At 48.4% G+C, this 23076-nt stretch overlaps 2 protein-coding genes across 2 annotated transcripts in view; both read left to right on the top strand.

Moving 5' to 3' along the window:
* The window catches only part of LOC142905723 (uncharacterized), a 48492-nt gene extending 35380 nt beyond the window's left edge, over window positions 1–13112 (top strand). Inside the window, exons 4-6 of the mRNA XM_076052794.1 lie at window positions 8724–8885; window positions 9551–9595; window positions 13108–13112. Coding sequence (XP_075908909.1) covers window positions 8724–8885; window positions 9551–9595; window positions 13108–13112 — 212 coding nt within the window. The remainder of the gene's footprint in view (window positions 1–8723; window positions 8886–9550; window positions 9596–13107) is intronic.
* A 636-nt stretch (window positions 13113–13748) lies between these two features.
* Window positions 13749–20014, top strand: LOC142905760 (uncharacterized). The gene is given in 2 exon segments (XM_076052916.1): window positions 13749–18550; window positions 18553–20014. Coding segments are annotated over 2 exon segments (5313 nt in total). The 5' UTR covers window positions 13749–13956; the 3' UTR covers window positions 19272–20014.
* The last annotated feature ends 3062 nt before the right edge of the window (window positions 20015–23076 follow it).

The following is a 23076-nucleotide window of genomic DNA, read 5'->3' as shown; positions in this document are numbered from 1 at the left end:
CACAACACACACGACACGGGGGCCAAGTGTGCGACGCGTCCGACGAGCCGGATGTTGCCCCGTTGGTGCCTAACCCACAGCGCAGGCGCGTCATTCCTCCTGCAGATGACGCGGGAGTGACGGCTCCATGCAGGCCACGTTCGGCCTCAATGGACCGTGGAGCAGCAGGTGTCCCCGTGGAGATGCCTAAAGGCCCACCGGATGCTCTGGCTCATCCTCCTCCTTCCCTTGTGCCGCCAACAAAGCCTGCCATCCCCTACGATGGTCCCGCGAAACACACGTGCGCGAAATCTCGCCGGTTGTTATAATGTTTTTTTGGCATGTCTAGTGCCTTGTACATACGTTATGTTGTTAAGGGGGTATTTATAGGGGTTTTATTGTTCTTGTTCTTGCTGTTCGTGAGGCACACTCACAATTCTTCTACCGTTGGTAATTTCGGAGTTTCCTATTATTGCAGCCGGGACGGCTGGAGCTTCCGAAGGAGGGGGTGATGTAGAGGTGTTAACTACGCGCTGTTGCGTAACCTGCATTGCCACCAGGGCAGTGCAGCATTACCCCTGGGTACAACGGTTGGGGTCAGTCGAGGTGAAACGGATCGTGGCCAAGGTTTGGTGCGAACCAATCAGACGGTTACACATGGGAATGTATGATTGGTTCTACCTGGCCACGAAGGGGTATAAGACGGGTGACCCAACGGACCTCGGGGAGTTCTCTCCCTGCACGAAGATAGAAGACTGGGCTGAAGCCTAGCTAGGACCCTGGACCAGCCTTTCAGCCCTTCTAAGGGCTAAGGCTCGGCATACCCAGTGGTCAGGACCCACCGGGCCAGCGGTGGGTCAGATAGCCTCCCCTAGGTCCTAGCCGGAGGACTAGGATAGCGGTAGACGTGTGAGTCCCGCCAAGTCCGGAGGTTGTACCTCCTTAGGTATCAAGGAGGTTAGCGGTAGACGTGTGAGTCCCGCCAGTTCCGGAGGCTGTACCTCCCTAGGGTATCGGGTGAGCGAATATCCCTCTGTGTGTGTTAAGCGTTGCATAAGGAAATAATACAATAAACAGAGTGTGCCTCCTAAAGAAGTCTGCTCGTCCTTACAACACTACACATGCGAGAGGGAAACAGTATATTCCACATAGACAGAACAGGCTTTTTGCTTTACAGCTTTCTCCTTGTGAGCCAGGTTACGGCTCCACCTCGACAAACCGTGACAGTGCCGGACGACAGGCCCACGTGCATAAGCCGCCAACCGCCTGGCTAGAGTTCGTTAAGCATATTACACCATCTGGTTCAGCAATTGTGGATTGCACGTTTGTTTTCACTTTGTATGCGTTTTGTTGGATCCACTGGCTGATTGTTGTGATTAACACGGTTAGAAATGTATCATGTCTCATTGAACGTAACTTTTCTTTTTTATTCGACCATTCCGATGGCAAGAGTGGACTTTGTATTGCATTTTCTTTGGTTCAGTCGGTAAAGTCACGTAGGTAGAAAAAAATATATTATGACGTTTCGATCACAACACAAGCGGTCGTCCTCAGCCGGAAAACATAATCCAGCAGTGGAACTGCTGAACCAGCGAGAGAGCTGTTACAACAAGAGGTTAAATATGTGGCAAAGGGCAAGCAGGCGTAACTTGCTGTGGTGCTTCCATTCTTCGCTGCCGTTTAGCTGTTATCTCCGACTCCCTGAGTTGCATTGCCCTGTTAGGTGCCTCTGTATTAACGGGCTGGGGTCTCACTAACATGGCCACCTCTGCTCCCTTAGCCACGATGTATCGATGGTTCCGGCTGTGTGATGGGCTTTGTGTCTCACTGGTGCGACCACCGTCACGGTGGTTCTCTTGCGTGAACGCGCTTGCCTCTCATATTATTTTTTATTCTATTTTATTTTTCTACCTACGGGACTTTACCGAAGGAACTAAAGAGTAATTAAATAACGAAGAACACTTGGTGTATTTTCATGAAGATGGCTCTGCAATATTCGAGTGTTATAGCATTTACTCAATATTTACGATATAGTGATTAAAATGCCTTTACGTTATTCTAGTCTAACCTTTCAGAATTCAAGGTCAAGGTGATTTACTGCTCCAATGAGCATTGAGACACTGAATCTCATCTCCCATTTACAACCGTTAGCCAGTGGTGTAAATTCCACATTTATATGGCTGTTTGAATACATTTACACGACTTGCTATTGCTCTGGAGAGATGTTAACTACCTCGCCTGGTATGCAGGAGGTCGTGGATTTGACGCCTGCTGTATATTTGGAGTTTGCATGGTCGTGTGAATTTTTCTCCGGGTCTTTCAGTTTTTCACCTCCGCATTTGCAATCAACATCACGCATTTAGAGTATTTGGCTGCTATGCATTTCCATACAATAAGCCACTTCGTTGAGCTATCATTTATGATAGCCAGGTCGCTTCTGAAAAGAGCTAAATTGCTCAGTGGGCCTTACCTGGTTAAACAAAAGATAGTTTAATTTAACAATATTAATGAACACATTTTTTAGTTTAAAATGTGTGCAATTTGTATCGACACCAGGGGAAGTGTTGATGGGCTAAGTCAATCGCAACCAGAATGTGAACTCGTTTCCTTCTGATTGCGAGCTGCTAGCTCTGCTGCCGGGCTACCTGGGCAGTTGTTCAATAATCTTAGTCTCCAAACAACAACGATTGTATCGTCCTGAACATGTTTGTGCAATAGTTCTTGTCTCGATCATACCTCAAAAAGTTACTGTGGTCACGTCCAATGGCCTCGTATCCTACTGTTAATTTCATCCTCCCCTGCCAAACCACACACATCCTGTGGCTAACAGGATGAAAAATATACAAGAGCCCGTTTCACAAATGCCATTAATTTTACAACGACACTTTTGGTAAATTGAAATTCGCTACACTCAGCATATTACACCATCTGGGTCCGCAAACGTGGCCTGGACAGTGGATTAAACTTTATCCGAGTTTCGTTCGATCCACTGACTAAACGGCATCTCACATTCGATATGTCACACATTTTCTCGTAACAATTAAATTGCCCGCACTTATCTTGTTTGTAATTGCTGTTCACCTGCGATTATCGGTGTGTGCACTCCTCCCGGCGTAAGCAGTTCGTCCTCGCCTCACTACGGATGAGCAGCCCCTGTGCTTTTGATCGTGGCATCAGCACCATGACCGCATTTGGATTCCTGGCCCGGGCACCACGGTGGTTTGAGATGTTATATCCCTCGGCCGGTATACAGAAGGTCGTGGGTTCGATCCTGACCCAGACACCTGTTGTATATTTGGAGTTTACATGTCTTTCTCCCCGTGGTCGTGTGGATTTTTCTCCGGGTCGTCCGGTTTTCCCCTCCACATCGTCCGGTTTTCCCCTCCACATTTAGAAAGGTGCGCTTAGAGCATTTGGCTGCAATACATTTCCACGTGATGGGCCACTTCGTTGAGCTATAATTTGTGGCCAGGTCGCTTCTGAAAAAGAGCTATACAGCTCAGTGGGCCTTACCTGATAAATAAAAAATATAGTGGCCTAAAATATGGCTCTAGATTTTGGTGTTATAATTTATTTATGTAGTTAATTGTAAAAAATTCGGTCACAGTCCCTATGATCACTGTTACATTGGATTTATGGCTTTTATTTTGGTGATTTCGAAAAGTTTTTTTTGTTTTGGCCATGTTTTTGTTTATTGTAGTACGGAGTTAGACTGATGGCCTTAATCTTAGTTGTCTTGTGGTTGTTGTTATTTGACTTGCATCCCACAGGGATTTTTGCACACAGCGTTGGTGTACGGTGCTATTTCAGGAATATTTTGATATTTTTCCTGTATTTTCTGTTTGCACAGTCACATAATCACTTTAAGATGTTTTCTTGTTCATGTTTGTTGTTTGTTGCGGTTGCACCCGATTCAAGAGCCGAATGGCTCACAGGGCTATACCAAATAAATGAACTATGAACTAGTTGAGATTAGTCCACTTACTGTACTGCCATCTCGTGGCGAGCAAGGGGTATGGACACCTCGACGCACACGGGAAGGAGTTTTGCAACATTTGGGTGAGATTCACCAACCCTTGCCTCCACCAACATATGATACACAATTGTACGCCACAGTGAAGTCACAGTTAGATGCAGAGAGCCTCCGTCACCTCCAGGATTGCACGCGAGCGGTGCACGTGTGGTTTTCACGCAACGAAGTGCTGCTTAATCTAGGAATATCGGAAGTTATTCTGGCTGGCACTCAAACATCTGTGGGAGGATGAGGTGTGGCGGTCGCTCAGGATTCAATTTTCTACTCGTATCTAAAGAGCCTCGGCGCCATACTCGACCAGAATGTCGTTTGATCACCACGTGCAAAACATAGGTCCTGCAGTTTTCATATCAGGGCTCGATGACACATTCAACCACTATTGAGTCGTGACATAGCCAACACGGTGGTGTGTATCATAGTATCAACAAGGCTCAATTATTGCAACTCACTACTCTACGGGACATCTGCCAAAAACATTACCAAGCTTTAGCGTGCACAAAAATCTTTGGCACCTGTCGTGATGGGTACAGTAAGATCTGCACTGCCGATATGCACGGTTGGCTCCGTACGGTGTGAAGAAGTTAAACATACATACATCTGATTTAAAGCTTTCGTGACTGCAGGGATTCATATTATTGGTTCTTTCGGTAAAGTCACGTAGAAAGAAAATAATAAAATAATATAAATAAAACTATAATACGTGACTTTACCAAAAGAACCAAGAATATATACAGTGAGGGAAAAAAAGTATTTGATCTCCTGCTGATTTTGTACGTTTGCCCACTGACAAAGAAATGATCAGTCTATAATTTTAATGGTAGGTTTATTTGAATAGTGAGAGACAGAATAACAACAACAAAATCCAGAAAAAACACATGTCAAAAATGTAATAAATTGATTTGCATTTTAATGAGGGAAATAAGTATTTGACCCCCTCTCAATCAGAAAGATTTCTGGCTGCCAGGTGTCTTTTATACAGGTAACAAGCTGAGATTAGTAGCACTGCCTTTAAGAGTGTGCTCCTAATCTAAGCTCGTTACCTGTATAAAAGACACCTGTCCACAGAAGCAATCAATCAATCAGATTACAAACTCTCCACCATGGCCAAGACCAAAGAGCTCTCCAAGGATGTCAGGGACAAGATTGTAGACCTACACAAGGCTGGAATGGGCTACAAGACCATTGCCAAGCAGCATGGTGAGAAGGTGACAACAATTGCTGCGATTATTCGCAGATGGAAGAAACACGAAAGAACTGTCAATCTCCCTCGGTCTGGGGCTCCATGCAAGATCTCACCTCGTGGAATTGCAATGATCATGATAACGGTAAGGAATCATCCCAGAAGTACACGGGAGGATCTTGTCAATGATCTCAAGGCAGCTGGGACCATAGTCACCAAGAAAACAATTGGTAACACACTATGCCGTGAAGGACTGAAATCCTGCAACGCCCGCAAGGACCCCCTGCTCAAGAAAGCACATATACATGCCAGTCTGAAGTTTGCCAATGAACATCTGAATAATTCAGAGGACAACTGGGTGAAAGTTTTGTGGTCAGACGAGACCAAAATGGAGCTCTTTGGCATCAACTCAACTCGCCGTGTTTGGAGGAGGAGGAATGCTGCCTATGACCCCAAGAACACCATCCCCACCGTCAAACATGGAGGTGGAAACATTATGCTTTGGGGGTGTTTTTCTGCTAAGGGGACAGGACAACTTCACCGCATCAAAGGGACGATGGACGGGGCCATGTACTGTCAAATCTTAGGTGAGAACCTCCTTCCCTCAGCCAGGGCATTGAAAATGGGTCGTGTATGGGTATTCCAGCATGACAATGACCCAAAACACACGGCCAAGGCAACAAAGGAATGGCTCAAGAAGAAGCACATTAAGGTCCTGGAGTGGCCTAGCCAGTCTCCAGACCTTAATTCCATAGAAAATCTGTGGAGGGAGCTGAAGGTTCGAGTTGACAAACGTCAGCCTCGAAACCTTAATGACTTGGGGAAGATCTTCAAAGAGGAGTGGGACAAAACCCCTCCTGAGATGTGTGCAAACCTGGTGGCCAACTACAAGAAACGTCTGACCTCTGTGATTGCCAACAACGGTTTTGCCACCAAGTACTAAGTCATGTTTTGCAGAGGGGTCAAATACTTATTTCCCTCATTAAAATTCAAATAAATTTATAACATTTTTGACATGCGTTTTTCTGGATGTTTTTTGTTGTTATTATGTCTCTCACTGTTCAAATAAACCTACCATTAAAATTATAGACTGATAATTTCTTTGTCAGTGGGCAAGTATACAAAATCAGCAGGGGATCAAATACTTTTTTCCCTCACTGTACATCTTACCATGACTGACCAATGCTCGCTGAGCAGCATTGGCTTCTGGTTGCCGAACGAATACATGATATTGTCGCACTCATTACACACAAAGTGCTTAGAACAAAGGAACCACCGATACCTTGTCGATCTCGTCAAGGAGCATAAACCATCACACGAACTTCAGTCATCCTCGCCGCGGCTTTTGGCTAACCATCGAACAAAGACGATCACCGCGTCACACGCTTTGAGATGCGCTTCTGCCGCTGTCTGGAATGCTCTTCCTTCCGATATTAGGAAAAAACTGGAGCTACACACTTTAAATTAAGATTGAAAACTTTGTATTGAGAACTGCTTTTTGTATTTAGTTTGTTTGTCCTTCTCCCCGCACCTCCAATTAGCACGCTTGCTTAGGTACAGTGTGAAAAAAGTTTAACACATAGATATACAGTGCTGCATTAAAGGCGACGTGCAAAGCCACCAGCACCCAGCTAGGATATGTAAATCATCTATATCGTGAATGCAATTTCCACCTTCACCTAATAGTTAACGACACAGGCATATCAGCATAGACGCAGGTTGTGCCTCGTTCAGAAGCGCGTTTTTTTTGTACAAGCAACACTACAGTAAAAGTTATACATCATAAAGTGCAGAGATGCACTGAGTGTGCTATGATCAGAGAGACACTATGTCTGAGTGTGCTATGATCAGAGAGACACTGTGTCTCAGTGTGCTATGATCAGAGAGATACTGTCTGAGTATGTTATGGTGAGAGAGACACTCTGAGTGTGTGTTATAACCAGAGAGACACTGTGTCTCGGTGTGTTATGGTGAGAGAGGCACTGTGTCTCCGTATGCTATGATCAGAGAGACACTTTCTCAGTGACTATGATAAGAGATACATTCTGAGTCTGAACAGGATTTCTACACACATCTGGCTGTCGCCTAATGATGCTAGTTGTAATTACTGGCGAAAGCTCGTACTCAGATTATAAATGTTGTGGACGCACTCTGCAATACAACGGTGTGCTGTACTAGTAACGAATTGGCATGTTCTGTTCACGTGACAACCCTTACTAATAGGCTGTGTCGGGTGGTGGTGGGTTTAACGACACATTTATATTTACGTGATCTAACCCAAATAAACTGTATTATGGACGCTGTGTCTAAGTGTGCTATGATCAGAGAAACACACTGAGTGCGTGTGCTATGCTTATGTGCAAGCACAGCCTATAGTATAGATGCAGATTTGTGCCTGTGCCGTTTCACTGTCTGGTTCAGCAATGTTGTTCACTGCGTCGGTTTTCACTTTGCCTTGGTTCTCTCGGATCCACGAGCTCAAGTAGAGGATGTTGCAGCCTTCTCTGCTAATCAACAAATGAGACCAGTGCTTGCAACGATTGCACATTTCACGTTTTATGATGATGAAGTCCTGGAAAATTAGGTAACAGCACGTGTACTGATAATTGTTTTTAACCTTTTATCTGGCAACAAAACTGATACCTTTATTTACAAGGAGTCATGTTTGTATTGACCACAATACCTGCTGTCGGAATGCAAAAAAAACATAACTCTGATAATGTATGCACTGTCCTTTAAATTGATTGGTCAACACCCGAGACAGCTTTCCTTAGAGCCTAGTCTCACATGTTAGACCAGATGACGCCAAAAGGCGCACAACTCAAAGACAATGCACCATCAGAGTATGAGAGCTCGGGTTAAGCATTTACACCATTGGAACCTCCTTTGCCAGTAGCAAATTATATTTGTTTTTTTACCCTTTTATCTGGCAACAAAGCGGACACCTTTTTTTTCAATCTTTGAGTTGTGCGCCTTTTGGCGTCATCTGGTCCAACACCATGTGAGACTAGGCTCTAAGGAAAGCTGTTTCGGGTGTGAACCAATCAATTTCAAGGACAGTGCATACATTAGCAGATTTGTTTTTTTTTGTTTGCATTCTGACCACAGGTATTGTGGTCAATGCATACATGACTCCTTGAAATAAATAAATAAAAGGTGTCAGTTTTGTTGCCAGATAAAAGGGTAATAAACCAATTATCATATTCTGCTACTGGCAAAGGAGGTTCCAATGGAGCACGTGTACTGTTTCTTTCCCTGTCACTTACCGATGTTAAGCAAATTAAATGTGAAACCTAGTAAGTAGACGCTACTTTTCCATAGCCAGCATGAAATACACATACAGTCTGTTACCCTGTAATGCTGCGTGTTTCATTAACACGAATTAGATATAATGCAATGAACGTATTACGGAACACATTATTTTTATAATGCGGATGCGAGTTGGATATAACGCGATCGAGTGACGGCATCCAGACAATCACAGGGAGCGAGAAGAGACGGCTTGCCAGCTGAAAAGCATCTCCCCCACAGCATTCAACCACCTCAGGGATCTGCAGAGGCTGGAGCTCGATTCAAACCAACTGGAGTCGCTGCCCGAGGCTGCGTTCCAGCAGCTGGTGAACCTGAAGGAGTTGTCGGAGCTCTCACAGGGGTCCAGGAAGGAGCGAGGCGGCGTTACAGGGGTCCAGGAAGGTGCGAGGTGGCGTATGGGACTGGCTCGTCAGTGCACTCGGGTCCCAGTCATCTCATTATAGATTCGTCTATAGCCGTTTTTGTTGCCGGTGTGTGAATTTTATTGATGAGTTACAGTCTGTTCTCTTTAAAAAACGCTGTGTGTTTCCATAACGCGAATTGGATATAACGCTGCGAACGTATTACGGAACACATTTTTTATATCGTAGATGCGAATTTTATATATCGCGATTGAGTTAACGGAACTCCGTTGCGCGAGTAGGAATACGCGATCGTACGGCTGCCTCAGCGTAGCAACACAACACAAGGCATTGGGATGCTGCTGGATGCTTCTAGATGCTAACAACACGCCTCAGTCTTTGTTCAGCTTGCATACGCATCTCACGTGTTACCGTGGACTGTGCTTTACCCTACAGTATATATCATTTATTATAACGCGATTTTTACACAACGTGGTGTTCTTCAGGAACGCAACTACGAATGCGTCATAAGAGAATATACTGTGTATTGATTTGAGATTTGCTACATTTTAAAACATGTTATAGTCTGATGTGAAATTGACAGTCAGGCCATAGGTATTTCCCCGAAGTTCAAGATCAAGATGGCATTGTGGCCAAAGACGTCGATGCCAATACACCTCGCCAACTCTGTCTCCCCCATGCCAGATCCTGCAGCTGGTGCGCAGGAGACGCGCGACCTCAATGATCCAGGTACAGTGAGGGAAAAAAGTATTTGATCCCCTGCTGATTTTGTACGTTTGCTCACTGACAAAGAAATGATCAGTCTATCATTTTAATGGTAGGTTTATTTGAACAGTGAGAGACAGAATAACAACAACAAAAATCCAGAAAAACGCATGTCAAAAATGTTATAAATTGATTTGCATTTTAATGAGGGAATAAGTATTTTACCCCTCTGCAAAACATGACTTAGTACTTGGTGGCAAAACCCTTGTTGGCAATCACAGAGGTTAGACGTTTCTTGTAGTTGGCCACCAGGTTTGCACACATCTCAGGAGGGATTTTGTCTCACTCCTCTTTGCAGATCTTCTCCAAGTCATTAAGGTTTCGAGGCTGACGTTTTGGAACTCGAACCTTCAGCTCCCTCCACAGATTTTCTATGGGATTAATGTCTGGAGAATGGCCTGGCCCCTCCAGGACCTTATTGTGCTTCTTCTTGAGCCACTCCTTTGTTGCCTTGCCGTGTGTTTTTGGTCATTGTCATGCTGGAATACCCATCCACGACCAATTTTCAATGCCCTGGCTGAGGGAAGGAGGTTCTCACCCAAGATTTGACGGTACATGGCCCCGTCCATCGTCCCTTTGATGCGGTGAAGTTGTCCTGTCCCCTTAGCAGAAAAACACCCCCAAAGCATAATGTTTCCACCTCCATGTTTGACAGTGGAGATGGTGTTCTTGGGGTCATAGGCAGCATTCCTCCTCCTCCAAACACAGCGAGTTGAGTTGATGCCAAAGAGCTCAATTTTGGTCTCATCTGACCACAAAACTTTCACCCAGTTGTCCTCTGAATCATTCAGATGTTCATTGGCAAACTTCAGACGGGCATGTATATGTGCTTTCTTGAGCGCTGCAGGATTTCAGTCCTTCACGGCGTAGTGTGTTGCCAATTGTATTCTTGGTGACTATAGTCCCAGCTGCCTTGAGATGATTGACAAGATCCTCCCGTGTAGTTCTGGGATGATTCCTTACCGTTCTCATGATTATTGCAACTCCACGAGGTGAGATCTTGCATGGAGCCCCAGGCCGAGGGAGATTGACAGTTCTTTCGTGTTTCTTCCATTTACGAATAATCGCAGCAACTGTTGTCACCTTCTCACAAGCTGCTTGGCAATGGTCTTGTAGCCCATTCCAGCCTTGTGTAGGTCTACAATATTGTCCCTGACATCCTTGGAGAGCTCTTTGGTCTTGGCCATGGTGGAGAGTTTGTAATCTGATTGATTGATTGCTTCTGTGGACAGGTGTCTTTCATACTGGTAACAAGCTGAGATTAGGAGCACTCCCTTTAAGAGTGTGCTCCTAATCTCAGCTCGTTATTTGTATAAAAGACACCTGGGAGCCAGAACTCTTTCTGATTGAGAGGGTGTCAAATACTTATTTCCCTCATTAAAATGCAAATCAATTTATAACATTTTTGACATGCGTTTTTTCTGGATTTTGTTGTTGTAATTCCGTCTCTCACTGTTCAAATAAACCTACCATTAAAATTATAGACTGATCATTTCTTTGTCAGTGGGCAAACGTACAAAATCAGCAGGGCATCAAATACTTTTTCCCTCACTGTAACCTGAAATATCCACGCGACCTGCCCTGATAGTCTTCCACCATCGACTCGAGAAGACCGTTCCAATCTGCGTCTCTGCGATCGGTCCAATTCTCAAATGAATTCGTCCATAACTTGTCTGCTATGAGGGCATGGACACGTCTGGGTTAGAAGGAGGGTGATGGTCCGATGGACAAGATTGGTGGTGGAATGTTAGTCGCCAAGCAGCGAGTTAGGAGATTGTGCTTACAAAGTTTACTCGCCTTGGAAGAGGTTATCCGCTGAGAGCAGCACGCCGTACATGGTGAAAATCAGTGACAGACGCTCACGTGTGTGTGTACTGTTGAACATTATGCTTACAAAGTTTACTCGCCTGGAAGAAGTTATCCGCTCAGAGCAGCACGCCGTACATGGTGAATAGCAGTGACAGACAGCCACTTTACACCTTGCCCGCACTATTCCCGATCCAGGCGCTCAGGTACAGGATGTCACAGCTGCTGCAGAATCATCATCAATACAATTTCAGATTCTGGCATGTGGGAGAGATTAGCTGATGGCTGTATTAAAGTCTCACGGAGTTATCTTACCTTCTGATTGAACTCTATTGCCCGTTTAGATACTTGGCTGAGTGGCACAGTGACTGAGATCTCAACTTCCAATTCGAAGGATTTCAGGTGAAAGTTCAAATATGAATCGGTGTTGAAACGAACCTTTAATCTCTTCAGATGAAAGCGCCTTTCATTAATGAGTCAAATTAATGAGGTCGCAGGTGCAAGTCTTAAATTGGGCAGCATTCGGAACGGGAACGATTGAAATAAGGACCGGAATTATCCCGCACGGGAATATATAATTATAAATAAACATCGTTAGCGTTGTTGTGTCGAATATTAAGAACAGAATATAGATGAGCATCGATTATCCGGCACGCGAATTATCCGGTTGCAAAGTCTGTAACGAGGTCCCAGCGATCGGTACCAAGTGTGTGTCATTTTTTTAAAGCTACGCTTGATTTCAGTGTCAAATATAATATACGATACATTATACAACAATTTTTACAACGAAAACACTGCACGAATGTTACATTTTCACGACTAATAACTCCTGTAATAAAAACTGAAAATACACAGTGCGATCCGGCGAAAAGTGTGCGTGCAATCCGCCGTTCGCGATTGTCAAACGCATGCTGTTGAAACAAGAGCGTAGTGCTGTGCATATACAAACACAGCACATTCATTTCATTCACACAATCGTCTCTCTACACAGAACTGAGTTTTTTTTTGCACATCCAATCAGCCGCACGGCCTTCTGGGAGTGCGTTATTTCAGGACCATTTGTTCGACACAAGCAAACTCTTGGGGCTGGTGTTGATATCACTATTTAACACATTTTTTTTGTACCCGTGTAGTAAGTGTTAATTTCTAATTGCTTATGCCTCAAAAGTACAGAAAATGACTATTATTCCCCACAAAGTTTGCTTTTGTGACCAGGACATTGTATTACTTTCGTATAATTATGTGTTGATTTTGATTAATATGTTGTTTTTTGCTGACTTTATGTGGACGAAAAGACACAAATTTGCCTGTTTTCTCATTGAAAATAGGTAAATTTCAAAATATCACTGTCCTGGTCACAAAAGCAAAGTTTGTAGGGAATAATATTCATTTCCATACTTTTTAAGCATAAGCAATCACGAAATAACACTTCCTAGGAACAAAAATTGTGTTACATAGTGTATTCAGTTGTACATCATAAATCCGGCTTGCTTGAACCAATGCCAAACCGGCCAATTGTCTATAGTCGAGGACTCTCTCTATTTCAAGACGACATCAAACTGAAAGACGTTTTACACACCCCATTAGCCACACAAATAATACCCTATTGTTAAAAATCTCAAAATAAATACTAAATAATAAATTGACTCATTTTTGTCTCTTCACTGCAGGATGACGGCCCCCGGATACTGTGTCTATATGAGGATTATTTAACCATATTCACCAAACTGGTCGGTGCACGTTGGATAATTGGGGGAGTTAAGATTCGTTCGAACTTTTAAACTGACTTTCGCTGTGGCTAGGAATCAAACTCAGGTCACTGGGTTCATAAGCACAGTGATGAAAACTACCGCTCCACCACAAAGGCCTGTGATATATTTCAGGAGTGTTAATGTGAACCTGCAACTCTAACTCAACTGTACCACTCCATTGTATTGTATTGCACGTGGGGCGGCAGCGTTGTCTTCCAGGTTGCATGTGTAGGGGTGCTATGGGGAATAAACACATGGCACGGGAAGGTGTGGTTCACCCACACCTTGGTGGCTACAACAACGTCCGCTAAGGCTCCAGTGGGTATAAAGTGCGGAGAGCCAGGGAGCTCGGGGCAGAGTGTGGGGCCCGAGGCTGAAGCAACCAGTGAAGAAAGAAGGCCAGCTAGGTGAGACCCTGGAACTCCTGTGACCGCTGCCCTTTTCAGGGCCGGCACAGCAAGCCAGTGGTGCGGCCCCAGAGCCCCAGAGTCAGAGTCCTTCTAAGGGCCGGTCTGGTCGGCGGGGTGCCGAAATCTGTGCCTAACCAGGGCCGGATCTGATAGCCTCCCTTAGAGCCCTACCAGGAGGAACTGGGAGCCTAGAGCTTAGGCTAGAGAGCCTGGGGTGTGTTCCTGAGTTATACGGGTGGAGAGGCCGCTACCCCTTCTAGTGTAACCCTTGTTAAGGTTTAAATAAATAGTGCTGCTTCTATTCTGCCGTCTCCGTGTCCTGGAACCCACTACAACTGGTGTCAGAAGTGGTCTTAAAATGGACACAAGGAGTACAAACCGATCACAGGAACCCCAGGAGGAGGACAGCTCGCCTGGGATTGTGCCAGAGGCCGCGGCCGACGATCCTGGGATGCCCCAGACGCCCCAACAGCAGCCGCCGCTGGAGGAGTGGCCGCCGATGGAGGACGGGTTGCAGGCGGCTCACTCTCGACTGGCTGAGCTGCTGTATGCCGTGGCTTCCACGCTGGAGGAAATCAACCGCACGGGGCTGCGGGCGCAAAGGCGGCAGAGAGACGAACGCCGTTCAACGGCCATTCCCGCCGAAACACAGCCACCAGATTTCGGATTTTCCGCCATGACAGTGTCTGCCACGGCGATTGGAGGGTCGCAGCTCCACGTGGACGCTGTGGGCCAATCAGCGGTGGTGACGTCATCACCAACGGACGCCCGCTGTCAGGACCAATCGGCGGGAGCATCGTCATCACCTGCGCGACCGCCGATGGGTGTCCCCAGCCCCTCCAACACCGGCGGAGAGGCCGGAAATGGCGCGCGGCACCTCTCAGAGACGAAGCCATCGTTTCAACAACGCCTGCCGGTGTTGAAGGAGTTCGTTTCAGACGGCGGCGACTGGGGGGCCTTTCAACGCCGCTTTCTCGCTCATCAAGAGATGGCCGGCTGGATGGACAACGAGGCGTTGAGTGTGCTACCGGCCATGCTGGACGATGACGCCCTTGCTACGCTCATCACAGCTCCCAGATCAACGCTATCTACGCTACAGTCGCCGCTCCAGGTCCTCACCATAGTCTACGGGCCATCGTCGGACTGCCGCAAACTCTTCCACGAGCGGTGCAGGGGCCAGAGGGAGCCACCGCTGGCGTATCGCACGGCTCTCCTGGCCCTCGCAAAAGCGGCTTTCCCGCGGATGGACGGCGAAGGGGTGGACGCGATGGTGACGGAGAAGCTCCTGGCGTTGGCCCAGGAGCTACAGATCGTCATCGTCGCAGAGGACGACGCGGACATGTGCTCCTTGCGGGCAGCAAGACACATCCACGCGCACCTGATAGCGCAGCGTCGATCACCTCTCGTCCCCAAGGGCGCAGCTGCGGTGTGCGCTGGGACGCCGACCATCCCCCCCTCCGAGGAGGTCTTCGCGGCGGGTCGCCCGGTGGAGTGCAGATCCGGAGGGAGGCCGGCTCGGACAACACTGGATCGCCAGGAGCACCCCAAGGCGCTCATCACGTGCTACAACTGTGGCCGCAAGGGCCACGTGGCTGCGGAATGCCGGGCGCCTCGTCAACGACAGCCGGGACGGTCGGACGGCGCTCCAGCCTACAGGCCTCCGCATCGCAACCCGGCAAGTCGCGGCACCCCACATGCTCGGCCTGTGCACACACCTGTCCCCACCTCGCGCGTTTCGGTGTATGGGCCTCGGGGTACGCCCATTGGTTTGTTGGGTGGCGGCGGGGTCGAGAGGGTGCTCGGGCCGGGGCAGTGGACGGAATTGGCCCACCGCATTGTTGCTGCGTCGGCAGGCTCGTCCGTGGTCGCGGGTTGCATTGACGGGGTCGAGGTGCGTATCCTCGTCGATACGGGAGCTTCGGCGACCATTGTGTCAAACTTGATTTATAATATTCTTCCCGTTCAAAGCCGCCCCTTGCTCCCAGTCACCGTTCCATGTTACGCAGCGAACGGGGGTTCGCTGGGTATCATAGGCCAAATTCGAGCACAAATTTGCATTGGCGATATCAAACTCTCCGGGCCGATATTAGTCTCGTCCTCGCTGGCGGTTCCGTGCTTGTTGGGGATGGACTTTTTGGGCAAAATGCCGATTAAAATTCTAATTGATCAGGGTTGCATCGAGCTTCCTTCGGGCCAACGGGTAACATTCCTGCCTTCCCCTGTCACCTCAAGGGCAGCGTGCGCGTCGATACTTGCGGTCGTCACTCGGACGGTGCGTGTACCTCCCGGGGCACAAATGCTCGTGCACCTTCGCTTGCGTCAGCCTTTCGTGCCCGGTGTTCTGGACCAGGGAATTCTGTTAGGGCCCTCGAGGGCTGGGGAAAACGGGCTGGATCTGGTGGCCGCTCAAACGCTCGTTAAGGGGAGCGATGACCCGTTTATCCTCGTCCTTAACGTTGGCGTACAGACGGCCGTCGTTCCTCAGGGAACTGTGCTTGCGCACGCGACGCCAGTCCCCGTGGTAGACACGGTTATGGGTAATGTGGGGACCGATCCTCTGGCTCAACCGCATTCTGAGGGGGACGATAGTTGGATGGACGCACTATGTTCGGGCACGAGTGATCTGTCCGACTCCCAGCGTGCCGGCCTACGCACCCTTCTGACGGAATTTTCCGATGTCTTTAGTAAACACAAATATGACATTGGGTGCACGAAATTGTTGCGTCACCACATTGACACGGGTGACAATGCGCCGGTACGCCAGAATACTTTTCGGTTAAGTCCGGCCGAAAAAGATCATGTCAAATCGGCAGTGGATGACATGCTGGCTGCAGACATTATAGCCCCTTCCACCAGTCCATGGGGAGCACCCATAGTGCATGTCAAAAAGCACGATGGGTCCTTGCGATTCTGTGTGGATTTTCGCCGCCTTAATAAGATCTCCGTGGCCGACGCGTATCCACTTCCCCGGATGGACGAATCTCTGGATGCTCTGGCTGGCGCACGTTTTTTTTCTACGTTGGACTTGTTATCTGGATTCTGGCAACTCCCATTGGATGATGAGTCCAAGCCAAAGACTGCGTTTCGCACACCACACGGCCTATTCCAATTTAACTGGTTACCTATGGGATTACACTCCGCTCCAGCGACATTTCAGCGCCTTATGGAACTGGTTTTGGCTGGCTTACAGTGGAACGTCTGTTTGATCTATCTGGATGACGTCATCGTGTTCAGCAAGACATTTGACGAACACCTTTTGCGCTTGCGCGCCGTGTTCCTCAAAATGCATGCTGCGAATTTGAAATTTAAGCCGCAAAAGTGCCACCTGCTACGGGAATCCGTACGCTATTTGGGGCACATCGTCAGCCGCTCGGGCATATCCACCGATCCCGCAAAGACGCAGTGTGTCAGCTCCTGGCCAACCCCCACCTCGGTGGCTGAGGTCAGGAGTTTCATTGGATTTGCGTCTTATTACCGGCGGTTCGTCGCGGATTTCGCGACCATTGCTAAGCCCTTACACGCTCTGACGGCGAAGGGAGTGAAATTTCACTGGGGCCAGGAGGAAGAGGTCGCTTTTTGTTCCCTTCGCGACGCTCTCGTGCGGGCCCCTCCATTGAGCTACCCCGATTTTTCGGAACCCTTCCTGCTCGATACAGACGCCAGCAATACGGGCATTGGGGGTGTGCTCTCACAGGTGATCTGTGGTGTGGAACGCGTCGTGGCTTATGGCAGTAGGGTTTTGTCTCCGGCGGAACAGAGATACTGCGTCACGTGTCGGGAACTCTTGGCTATTGTATTTTTTATGCAACAGTATCGCCCATACCTGTACGGTCGGCATTTCACTGTCCGTACGGACCATGCGGCATTACAATATGCCTTGCGGGTGACACAGCCTTCGGGGCAATTGTCCCGATGGCTCGAAATCCTTCACGATCATGATTTCACGACCACATATCGGAAGGGTGCTCGGCACACTAATGCGGATGCGCTGTCTCGCCTGCCGCCCGCCTCAGATTGCGCTTGTCTCAGGGGATCGGGGTGTTGTAAGCCGCCAGAGGATAGCCCCCCCTTAGATATCCCGGTTCTCGCTGCTGCCACTGAGGACCCCTTGCCTGAGGGGCCTGTCGGGGAGGGAGGTGCGGACTCCTTGCTGGGGTTGTCCGTTGTGGAATGGGGGCACCTCCAGATGGAGGACGCATCCCTCCTCGCGTTGCGTCGTCGCGCAGGGGGTTCCGTGCGGGGGGTCGCGGGGATTGATTCGTATGGGCTGCTCCAGGGGCTCCTAATGCATTGGGATGGGAGGGCCTGCCGTCACAGGCTTGTGGTGCCATCCGCTTTGCGGGGTAAGGCCGTTTGGGCAGCACACGAGCGGCTTTTGCACCTGGGGACCCACAAGACCCTTGCAGTGCTCCAACTGGATTTCTTCTGGCCGGGTATGGCAAGGAATGTGGATGACCTCCTGGGTGCATGCACTCAGTGCGCCCAACGAAAACCACCAGCGAAAGGCGCCTGCCCACCGCTACAATCTATCACCGTCTCTCGGGTTAACGAACTCGTCGCACTCGATATATTGGGGCCCTTCCCTGCGACCCCTAGGGGTAACAAGTACCTGCTGGTTGGCGTGGAATATTTCACCCGATGGCCTATGGCATGGCCTCTCGCTAACCAGTCAGCAGCAACCGTTGCCGAGGCCTTTGTCCAGGGCTATGTCCTCGACAAGGGTGCTCCCGAACGGCTGCTGACTGACCAAGGGAAGAACTTCTCTGGCGTCCTTCTGCACGAGGTGTGTGCGCTTCTTGGTACGAAAAAGATTCGCACTTCCCCCTATCACCCACAGACCGATGGCATGGTGGAGTGGCTGCATAGGACGCTCATATCTATGTTGTGTCACCAGGTGTGTGACTCCCAGACCGATTGGGACCTTCACATTCCGGGGGTTTTGGCCGCCTATAGAATGCTCCTCATGCGGCAACCGGCTTCTCGCCGTTCTTTTTGATGTACGGTCGCGACGTTGACCCACTAATTGCAACTCAGCTCCGCGTCTCGGAAACCAGCAGAAAATCAAAATTGGCCGACCACGTTAAATTTAATATCCTGAGGTTGACCGAGGCGCGGGAGGCAGCGGCCCAAAACTCTTCCTCTCGGCAGAAGGCCAAAGAGAGGTTGCGATCGCGCCAATCACGCACACATGCGTGGAAGCCAGGCGATCAAGCCTGGCTGCACTGCCCTCAGGTGCCGTTGGCGACCTCGGCGAAATTGTTGCGGCCTTGGATGGGCCCTGTGGTTATTGTGAAGGTTATGCGGCCGCAGTGCGTTCGTATCCAGTGGGGGAAACGCCGCTGGTACGTACACCCCTCGCGTCTGAAGCCGTTTGTGGCGCCGCGCGTCCCTCCACCACATTACACGGGCCGAGCATGTGATGTGTCCGCTGACTCCCGGACGGCGCCTTCGTCACCTGCCCTTGATGCTTCGATAACTGTTCCACCTTCAGGCGCCTCAAGAGTGACGGCTTCCAGCACGCCTGCGCCACCCGGTGGGGATGGAGTTTGCCCTTCCGGGGTGACGGAAGACGGTGCACCTGCACAGCCGGTGCCCACTGCCGGGCCGACCGGACCCTCCCCCTACGATGGACCCGCAAAACGGACTGGCGCCAAAACGCGCCGCTTGTTGTAATAATGGTTCTTGTTACTCTTGTTGTTCACTGTTAAGTTTTCTTGCTGCGTTGATGGGGGGGGGGTACAATGTATATGTGTATATAGTGTAATTTTGTATAGGTGGGTTGGGTTATTTATTGGGGTGTTCGTTCTTATGAGGCACGCACAGGTGGGAGTTTGTTGTGTTTATTGTTCGAGTATTGTTGCAGCCGGGACGGCTGCGGGTTACACGGGAGGGGGTGATGTAGGGATGCTATGGGGAATAAACACATGGCACGGGAAGGTGTGGTTCACCCACACCTTGGTGGCTACAACAACGTCCGCTAAGGCTCCAGTGGGTATAAAGTGCGGGGAGCCAGGGATCTCGGGGCAGAGTGTGGGGCCCGAGGCTGAAGCAACCAGTGAAGAAAGAAGGCCAGCTAGGTGAGACCCTGGAACTCCTGTGACCGCTGCCCTTTTCAGGGCCGGCACAGCAAGCCAGTGGTGCGGCCCCAGAGCCCCAGAGTCAGAGTCCTTCTAAGGGCCGGTCTGGTCGGCGGGGTGCCGAGATCTGTGCCTAACCAGGGCCGGATCTGATAGCCTCCCTTAGAGCCCTACCAGGAGGAACTGGCAGTCTAGAGCTTAGGCTAGAGAGCCTGGGGTGTGTTCCTGAGTTATACGGGTGGAGGGGCCGCTACCCCTTCTAGTGTAACCCTTGTTAAGGTTTAAATAAATAGTGCTGCTTCTATTCTGCCGTCTCCGTGTCCTGGAACCCACTACACATGTGTAGTGGGTTCAATTGAGGTGCACACTCGAACTTGGAGGCAACACGTTTATTCACAACCCAACGGGGTAACTATATAACCACTCACAGGATAACGACATAGGGTGGTGACCACCACTCTAACTACTAAACCACTCTACGAGATACTATATAGTGGTAACCACCAAGGGGTAACTATACAATTGGACCCGGACAGTTAACATCTTGTCTGGTTCACGATGCCGTGCGCGAAGACCAAAGACCAAAGAGCGAAGAGTTCCATTCCCAGAGACAGCCACGATCGGGCTCGGGACTCGGCTTTTATGGGCTGCGGCGTGGCTGGGCTCCACCCCTGGCCACGCCCCCTTCCAGATCCTTCTCGAAGATTCTGGGCCCTACATCACGTGTTCCTCTCACCCCCTTCTGGGCCCCCCTTTCCACCTCGTCCAGTCACGTGCCCTCTCGGGTTCACTCAGAGTACCATGTGCTCGCCTGACCTCTCTCTCACCGTCACCAGGGCTATGCCCCCTAGAGAGCCCTTCCATGGCATACTCACTCTGGTGCTAGAGAGAGACTCTGCACATACAGTGCCGCTCTTCACTCGGTACTGTTGCTACACTATATTGACACCATTTATGTCACTACACATGCGTACACTGTCTGGATCAGGAACGTTGGCCCTCACATCGGTCTTCACTACACGTCCGTTCTCTCGGATCCACGAGCTCCAGTGGATAAATGAAGGAAGTAAACCTCAGTAAATATATACGGGCAGTTATTGACTTATGAACACAATTCGTTCCCGAGGTCTGTTCGTAAGTCGGACTGTTCGTAAGTTGGAAACAGTAATCTTCTTGATATTTAAATGCCCACACATACACAACCACTCAATGCCAGTGCACGAGGCCGACTCATTTACACCTCACATAGGAGCGCTAAGCTGAACAAAATAGTGCTGCAGATCAATTTTCAAATGCGAATTCGCGTTTTCAGTTAATGTTTAAGAACATCCTTCATGGAAGCTGGTTCGTAAGTGCGGATGTTCGTAAGTGCGGGTGTTCGTAAATCAGATGTTGGTAAGTCGAGGACTGCCTGTATCGCCATTCACACCAATGCCTCAACAGCGCATGACAGCGCAATCTCAGTAAAAACCATTAACGTTAAAACTAATCCAAATGGGTTCAATACATAATCGAGATTTTTTTTTGGGTTAGATCGCGTAAATATAAATGTGTCGCTAAACCTGCCACCGCCCGCAACAGCCAATTAGTAAGATTCGTCGCGTAAACGGGTTAAACACCACGTTTATATTTACGCGATTTAACCCAATCCCCTCCTCCCTATGATTGATAATATTGGTCGTCAAAGCCTACTACTACGTGTTGAACTAAATTCAATACAGTTAGTCGATCGGCAGGTCCAACGCGTCTGGTCACTGTGGAAGAGAAGACCACATGCCTGGTCGAGTTCACTCGAGTAAAGGACATTCTGCCAACAGTGGCGTGAGTAAGCACTTGCAGGTTCGCACCTTTGACTTGCTTGGGAGGTAATTACATCTTCACATTGCCAATGCTAATCTACTGATGCATACAAAGTGTCTATGAAGGCATCGTCCAATTAACAGGTGGGTCGCGGTGCATTTGAGAATACGTGCAAGGAGGGACAGGGAATCTCATTGTATTAGAATCTTGTGACAGAATTTGTAGCGTTTGATTATATCTTAGGAATACTTTTATAAATACTTACGGAAAAAAAAACATAGCTACTTCACAAGCTGAACAGGAACGAGCTGAAGTCTCTCCCAACCGGGGTGTTTGACAGTCTGACAAAACTCACTCGACTCGACCTGGATCAAAATCAGCTGCAGAGTAACAAACCCAAGGCAGTGAGTTTTCACCAACTTCCCGCATGGGAATTAATGCCGCAGTATTTATATTTTGCAGTATTATATATTCATGATTTTTATTTTTAATCCCGTCTTTTTTTAAGAAAACATGGAATAGGAATCACTTGGAATACCTCTTTTTTCTGACGGTGGGGTAACATTATTAGTACGGTCAAGCAGACACATGTTCAGAGTCATCCTCACTGAGGCAATACCGAACAAATTTACTCCAACTTTTGTCGAAATAATAAAGTGGAATGCCACGTGCGTTCCGAAAATGTATAGATTCCGTCAATAAGATGACGCCATTTATCAGATCATGCACATCTCAAATGTTACCCAGGATCAGTGTTCACGTGCCTTATGCATCTGCTTTCGCTGCATGTGGCGACATGTTGACTAACTCGCCTGGTATGCAGGAGGTCGTGGGTTTGATCCCTACACTGACACCTGTATATTTGAAGTTTGCATGTTCTCCCCGTGGTTGCATGGAATTTTCCCTCCACGTTCAGAAACATGCGTTTAGAGTATTTGAGCTGCTATACATTTCCACGTGATAAGTCACTTCATTGAGCTATCATTCGTGATAGCCAGATCGCTTCTGAAAAAACATATATATCATAGTGGACCTTACCTGGTAAAATATATTTAAAAAAACTGTAAATAACCATAATTTCCGTTTCGGAGTCAGTGTGTGTTCAAGACAATCAAACACTCCTGGTGGTAGAGCCGACACTTGGTTCCTCGCGAAGCTGAGCGTTCTTAGTTCATTCAGAGGATGGAAAATGTCAGCTGTTAGAGCCTGCAATTGGTTGTCTTCAAGGTTTAGCCACGCGTGGTTAGATTCAGATGCACGTAGTGTTGTAGAGTTCATTTTAAAGTATCATATTTCGGCAAACAAACTAAGATTATGTAAAAAAACAAGATAAAAATCTGATATTTGGGCTGACTGGTTTGGGAGGTCGATTATTTTTTATGCGATGTCGCGTAAAAGGATTACAGTCTCGTGTCAATATGGCCAATCTGATTGTGAATGTTGCTCCGCGATGCACCAAATTCATGTGGCTTCTGCACGCGAGCCGATTTCGTTGCTCCATCTCCACGGTGAGCGTAGCTACCTGAGCTCGTTTGCTCATTTGGGCAAGTTTCATATATCGGTCATCATCTCTCCCTGCCAAAGGCCGATGATGCACGTTG

Source organism: Petromyzon marinus, chromosome 58 (assembly GCF_048934315.1).
Source record: "Petromyzon marinus isolate PM22_M1 ecotype Great Lakes invasive population chromosome 58, UKy_Petmar_22M1.pri1.0, whole genome shotgun sequence".
In the NCBI taxonomy this organism is placed as follows: Eukaryota; Metazoa; Chordata; class Hyperoartia; order Petromyzontiformes; family Petromyzontidae; genus Petromyzon; species Petromyzon marinus.
The sequence above is the reverse complement of the archived record's forward strand: the minus strand, read 5'-3'. Positions and strand labels throughout refer to the sequence as shown.